General features: G+C 38.8%; 1 protein-coding gene across 1 annotated transcript in view; it reads left to right on the forward strand.

Moving 5' to 3' along the window:
* The window catches only part of LOC138046383 (octopamine receptor beta-1R-like), a 9221-nt gene that overhangs the window by 1380 nt on the left and 341 nt on the right, over positions 1–7500 (forward strand). Inside the window, exons 2-3 of the mRNA XM_068893026.1 lie at positions 6743–6818; positions 6964–7500. The exon at positions 6964–7500 is cut by the window's right edge and continues 341 nt beyond it. Of these exons, the coding sequence (XP_068749127.1) occupies positions 6743–6818; positions 6964–7500 (613 nt within the window). The remainder of the gene's footprint in view (positions 1–6742; positions 6819–6963) is intronic.

The following is a 7500-nucleotide window of genomic DNA, read 5'->3' on the forward strand; positions in this document are numbered from 1 at the left end:
GTGCCATATACGAAACCGTGTTAAATCTTTTTTTAAGGAGACAGCTATATTTAACATACGTGCTTTGCAAATTCACTTGAATCCGATAACACGGGTTCAAAAATTTTTTATCGGATACTTGATTCAAGTTTTCCTTTCATGTTTGGTACTGTTGTTGAGCTCTATCTGTCTACTTTATCACCATATAAGAATTAAGTCGTCATATTTTAATCCCGCAAAGGAAACCGAGAATGCGTTTATTGAAGTCAGAGAGATCGTACTTATCGACTATAGTCTTCCATTTGCCATTCTGTACAAAATCCTGTCGGTTACATAACTCGTTCCTTCCAAGACACAGGTTTCAAAACATAAGTCATTGTAATCGCTTAACTCTGTAGTCAACAAGTCACGTTCGTCCACAAAATGTATATACCCGTTTGTCTCACCATCCTCCGCCATTTTTGTTTGATGGTAAATCGCGAACGACGCGATCATTGCGTGGGAATTCGCTCAGCTGTCAAGATTGGTAAAAATGAGGACATGTGATTGGCTATCAGTTAACCCTCGTGGGAATACCGGATCTCGGAGGAGATCTAAAAATAACTTAACAGGGATTACGATGGGAATAGGGCCAGTATGAGGGATTACTTCTCTTACCTTCATAATCTCATGCTTATACTTAGTGCAATAAGTTACTCCTCAAATTCTTTCCTTGGGCACTAAACCGTTGGCTATTTTCAAAAAGTGGTTTAATCGGTTTTTCCTTTGTTCAGGAATGAAAATCGATTTTTTTATTGTCAACTGGAAGTAAATAACAATCATGTGTACTCTTTTGGATATAAAGAAAAAGTTGATTTGTTTGTTTGTTTTGATAGCTTGTTTTGCTCTAAAATGCGATGGAACAACTTGAGTGCTTCTTAATCCGTTTGCCCAAATGGTTTTCGATGTGCCTCGATAGTGACAAGAAAATCTTGCCCTCATGTTATTATAAACACGTAATCGCAATGAGTTCTCGTAAAATTAGGGGGAAATTTCACTAACTTGTGTTTTCAGAGGTTAAAGCACCTAAACGTTATTTAAGTGTTGGAGCGGATCTTGTTTGAAGTTCGTCCTTTCTTGGCTGCATTTTGCCGATTCTTATTCCAAGCCAACCTGGCGTGTTTCAATGAAATACATCAAAATGTGAATGATCTCGTAAATCTCGTAAAACTCTTCTTTGACCTTAAACTGACAATTTTATTTTTTATGGATTCTAATTTTAGCGTGATTCCTATTCGCTGGCTATTGACAGTTGACTCTGAAATGGCTTTTTTCCTTTCTCATTCGCTCGCTGAGGGTGTGCTTGTTTTCTTTTAAAACTCATGTGGTTTAAGAAAAATTCATTGCCAAACTAGTGAATTCCAAAGTAAATTTTACTCGAAAAACCGATATCGTACTCATCGCTTCGTGATTCAATCATGCGATATCGGTTTTTAGCGTAAAATTTACCGTGGAATTCACTAGTTAGGCAATGAATTTTTCTATAGAAGAAAGAAAAGAAAATGATTTAATTATTAAAGCAGCAACCGGAAACATCAAAAAGCAGACAGTTCGAAACCTTCTATTTTCACAAACCGTACAGGCAGTAAGAATAAATAATCAGGGAGCTCCGCTTTTAGGCTTGGCTAAATCTATATATTATTGGTAAGGCTCTACGTCAAAAACCGCAGATTCGACCTCCTCAGCCATTGTCGAAGTGAGTAAAAAACAGTTAAAACGAAGTATTTTCCTGGGAACACTCTCACCATAGCTAAACTTTCCGATCGCAAATAGTGACGTCACAGTAATGTTAGCTAGTTTCTATTCCTCCCATTTCTATCAGCGGCCATTTCAGAAACGTTTTCGTGAGTTTCTCGGATATTTCCGTACTTTCAGTTGTGTTTCTGCTTTATATGCTCAGATTTGACAATTTCTTTGTGATTTTGAATTACAATGGTTGTTTTGATTTTCCTACACTTTTAAGAGGCATAAAGAAAAAATACCAAAATTTTGGTTCATTGGACCTTTGATGGAAGTGACAGTATGATGAGCTTAAGCCGACTCAGGAATTCTCGGCTGGATGTCTCCTGATAGCCTGTTCCAGGCTCTCAGATAGTCGAGAAAACAAAAAGAACTGCGTGTGAAAAGCGAGTGGGGGCTTGGGTCGAGGCGAGGCGGGAGAGCCTGTAAGCATCTCTTTAAATTCTTCATTCCGGTATACCAGCTCCTCTTATACCCTCTGATTGGTCGAACAGCGCCACGTGGCTTCTATTGTGCATTGCCCAATCAAACACCGCCACGTTTTTCTATAGTGCATTTTGCTGCACAGGAAAAAGAAAAAAACTGAAATCTAACATTTTATAACTCGTGCCCCTACGGGCCCGAGTAATAACTTTGGTAGAGATCCATGGATGTTCCCGTACGAGGCAAACTTTGTTTCACTTAGGGCTAATATTTTTTCAAAGAAAGTTTACTGTCAGGAAATTAAGTGTTCTGGCGGATTGAAGGTTATCCATTGCAGTTTTTTCTCGAGCATCGCGAAACAGATCCCTCTCCCGATGCACTTTGTCTTTTTTTTAATTTATTTATTCCATTTTCACTGCATTAGAGAAAACAATTCATACTACATACTAAGTACTACATGCTAAAAGAGAAAAAAAACGTACTGCAGTGGGGAAGGACTAGAAGGAAACATACGAACCATTCGAGCTAGTCCACAGCTAGTCTTTGCCAACTGACTGCGTTTTCACACAGGTTTTGGACACGGAAGACAAAAATAAATTGTTTTCTTTGCAGCACTCTATGCACCGCTCGGGATAGGATATAAAGCAGGGACATTTTCCAAATGTTCAAATCTCCCTCTGCTGACGCTTTTACTTCGGTAGCCATTATGATTATTACGAAGACACAAGTTTGCTTCAAAAGAAGGGAAACATGAAACGATTTTAATTGCAATGAACTCGTGCATTTAAGTGTCACATGAAAGATGCACCGATCAGACTGTAAGCGTGGTACACTCTTCCACGCAGTGACCTTATTAAGTGTGCCGTACGCACGGGGCATGAAGGAAAAGCAGGTCACTGTTCACACCAATACTGGAAAACCTAAAACTATCACAGGGACCAACCTTAAGCCTAAACAGAGCCTTTAGTCGTAATTAGGGTTACGGTTAGCATATATTATTAAAGGGATGGGCTGTTTCAAGAGTAGTAAAACAGGGATCTCTGAACGGTAACCTACGAGTGTAAGTTCGATTGTAGGTGCTCGGCGAGGCGCGTGTATTTAATTACGTATCATTGTTATGTCAATAGTCAGCCAGAATTCAAAATAATTATAATTTTCAAGGTGTGAATTAGCAACTTGACACGTTAGCTCAGTGGTCAAAAACAGGGACAAGTAATCCAGAGGATTACAGTGCGTCGGAGTTCAAGGCAAACTCCGAGTGCCATATCATAGGATGAAATGGCAGAAAAAGCCGAGCGGGATCTGGAAAAGAGGACAAGACGAAGAGGAAAGCTGGGACGAAAACGAGTAACGGTGTGGGCGATGTGGGGAAAGAAGAGAGAGAGGGAGGGAGAACGAGAGGGAGAGAGAAATGAGATCCATTTTTATTCATCTCGTAAGTACAAATTAACCACGTATATATTCGATTCTCTTGGGTATACGTATTGTTCTACAAAACAATAGCGCGAATGAATAATTAATTTATTCTGAATGCAGAATGAAGTAGGGACCTGTCCGTACATTCCGAACTGTGCCTACCGAATGCCGCCTTTTAATGTCGTACTCCGTGTTTACCTTTAAAGATATTTGAATGTTATCATGTCACGTGACCTATTTTCCTCAATTGTTCATTGCTCTTAACATGTGGACATAATTAAAAGGCAGCATGACAAAGCCTTCAGAAGGGGTCATCGAATAATCAAGAAACAAGATTGATATAATGTAGATCAATGTTCCCCATTTTTGAGTAAAAAATATAACTGTTATAAGTCGATTTCGGGTCACGTGACAAGAATGTGATACGGAACATTTTGGAAAAGTTATAACAATACCGATAACTAACTGCCTCCCGAGTTTTATAGACCCTGGACAAATTCTTTCCCTTCAAACAAAAATATGCATAATAATTAGGCTGGTCAAGCCTTAATACACTTGAGTGGTAAATGTTTTCTTTAAAGCCGACTCAGGAATTCTCGGCTGGACGTCTCCTGACGGTGTAGATATCCATCAACAAAGGCTAAAAACATAACACAAAAGGTGTTTCGTATTCAGAAAAGTGTTAAAGCATTCAGGATCCGTCAGATTGTACTGTGAACTTACGTTAAGCAGAAAAAAGTAGTTAATTTTTTTATTGAATGACCATATTTAGGCGCGAGATGAATTTTGTGGGGAACACAACTCTATTTCAGTTCGTTTACGCGTTTCAACAGTGGCGGTTAGTGCTGGGACACGGAACCATTTTTCGTTCTATACGTTTCATGGATTAACTCTCTCACCCGGGGAAAAATGGTACAGGTCGCCGTCGTCTCTCGCCGACCAGCACTACTTCGACGCTCCTCGCCGCTGGTGAGCGAGAAGACCTCTGGCATCCAGGGTAAAATTTTAGCCAATTTGTCGAAGGAAAGTTTTTTCAGCTCATTCGAAGAGAGATTTGTCGCCTTCAAGTCGGTAATTTTTTGCGGGAAAATGGTGATCACGTTCCGAAATTCGGCGGGTCTAATCTGCAGATCGCAGATCGCAGGTCACAGGTTGCAGTCATTGTTTCACCAATACAGAAAGTATCCTAAACATTCTTAAAAGCTAACCTTAGGCCTAAAAACTTTTGTTTAGGCCTAATTAGGCCTAAGGTTAGCTTTTAAGAATGTTTAGGATACTTTCTGTATTGGTGAAACAATGACCTGCAACCTGTGACCTGCGACCTGCAGATTAGACACGCCGTCCGAAATTCTGGTAAAAACGTGGACGAAGCTTACGGAATAACTTTGGTTGGCCTCTGTGGGGGGATTAATTGAGCAGTCTTCGTCTGAATGTCATGGATTTCTGTATTCATGTTTTCAAACGAGTTATGGCGGCAGTAAACAATGTTGACATCGGGGAATTTGGTGCTGGAAGCCTTCCCGGTATACAGGCTCACGCTCAAACGTTGAGGTAAAATAATTGCTGTTAGGTTCAATTTCATGATATCAGGATATCACGATAGCAGCTAGGAAATTGATAAGTCTGTGATTAATATTGAATGTGCTTCCTTGTGACATGCTGGGAAATCAATTAGCCCGGAATGAAATTTTACACAGCTACAATTGGGCATTCTAAATTTCCCAGTTCCTCAGTTATCGAGTTCCATAAGTATAAAACTTAAAAATGGTTTGCTTTAAAATCAGCAAAAGAACCAATTCACCGTTGCTGTTGAGAAAAGTGTATGCCAGGCAAAACAAGTTGCATCTCGGTAGCCTGAAAGTTAACTGACAAAATAATTTGCCTGTGTTTAAATTAACAAATACACCAATGCATCACTAACGTTTCATGTTTAACCGGAGAATTATGTTCGAAGGTGTAATAGCCGTTGAGTTTTATTCCTCAGTTATCGAGTTCCATGAGTATAAAACTTAAAAATGCTTTGCATTAAAATCAGAAAAGAACCAATTCACCGTTGCTGTTAAGAAAAGTGTATGCCAGGCAAAAAAAAGTTGCATCTCGGCAGCCTGAAAGTTAAGAAATAATTTGCCTGTGTTTAAATTAACAAGTATACCAATACATCACTAACATTTCATGTTTAACCGCAGAATTAGGGAAGCAGATGTTTGAAGGTGTAATAGCTGTTGAGTTTTACTCCTCAGTTATCGAGTTCCATAAGTATAATAAAACTTAAAAATGGTTTGCTTTAAAATCAGAAAAGAACCAATTCACCGTTGCTGTTGAGAAAAGTGTATGCCAGGCAAAACAAGTTGCATCTCGGTAGCCTGACAGTTAAGAAATAATTTGCCTGTGTTTAAATTACATGAATACACCAATACATCGATCACTAACGTTTCATGTTTAACCGGAGAATTAGGGAAGCAGATGTTCGAAGGTGTAATAGCTGTTGAGTTTTATTCCTCAGTTATCGAGTTCCATAAGTATAAAACTTAAAAATGGATTGCTTTAAAATCAGAAAAGAACCAATTCACCGTTGCTGTTGAGAAAAGTGTATGCCAGGCAAAACAAGTTGCATCTCGGTAGCCTTAAAGTTAAGATATAATTTGCCTGTGTTTAAATTAATTTGAAATAAAGAGAGTAAAGAAATAATTTTCCATTTTTTAAATGCATGATGCTGGCCGTTGTAAACCGTGTTTTAGAAAATATTTCAGAATGATTTATGTGCCTCTGGACTATTTTGACACATCACTCAAAATTAATTTAAAGTAATTTGAGTTATTTGTCGTCATTAAAACTTTATGACGAAGTCGGCCCAACAAATGTGTCGAGATTAACACCTCTCTCTCCCTTTGTCTCTCGCTCTGCCTTTTTAGTGTGAGTCTTGTTAAAACTCCCACTGAGATTTTGGTAATTTTCTTTTACCTAAACAGCGGGGACCCCACATTCCTGACCCAAGTTAAGCTCCTCATGAATTATAAAAGTTCATTTGGTTTGCAGAAGCTGAAATTTTAGTCGAGTCACAGATGTTTGTAGACATTACCTCAATTGACTAAGTGTCACAGTACTCGCCTCATCATTAAAAATGATAATCATTGGATGAAAAAAGTTAACATTATGTCACCCTACGTATGTATATGTATGTATATTTGCTATATATTTCCTCGTGCTGAGCTTTTATCTAGGTAAAACTTGTCGACCAACCGCACCATATCTATTGACAGTTATCAAGAGCCATAATTGCTGTTGCTCTTATATATACTTGAAACTGAACTGCATCAAGTAAGCCAGGCATGTGGTTTGTAGCTCTTGGTTCGCTCTTTACCATAGTAACCATTCTTGGAAACTCCATGGTTGTGTACTTGGTCATCACGAAACCTCGGCTACACAATACAAGCGACTGGTTTGTCTTGTCTCTTGCACTGGCTGATTTGCTTGTTGGATTGACATATTTTCCAGGGATTTGCGCTTCAAGATTCGTTAAAGAGTTCCCCATTGACCACACAGGAGCATGGTTCAAAGTCAGCTATACTTTCGTGTATTTGTCATCTGCAAACTTGTGCGTTCTGACTGCTGATAGATACATAGCAATAACGATGCCTCTAAAATACACCATCTTCATGTCCCTGCGTCGACTTAGCGTCATGCTTATTCTTGCATGGGTCTTACCATTGATTTTCTTCACCGTACCTTCACTTTTTACTTATAGCAACGGTAACGAATATTTTACTTATTCCTTTGAAGTTGCCAGGATTGTAATGTTCCAGCTTATTCCTTGTATCATATTTGTGTATGTCATCGCTCGTCTGTCCATGATAGCCAAGGAAATTTCACTTACAGATAGAGCCATTATCAACCAGATAAGAT

This window comes from Montipora capricornis, chromosome 4 (genome assembly GCF_036669925.1).
Source record: "Montipora capricornis isolate CH-2021 chromosome 4, ASM3666992v2, whole genome shotgun sequence".
Taxonomy (NCBI): Eukaryota; Metazoa; Cnidaria; class Anthozoa; order Scleractinia; family Acroporidae; genus Montipora; species Montipora capricornis.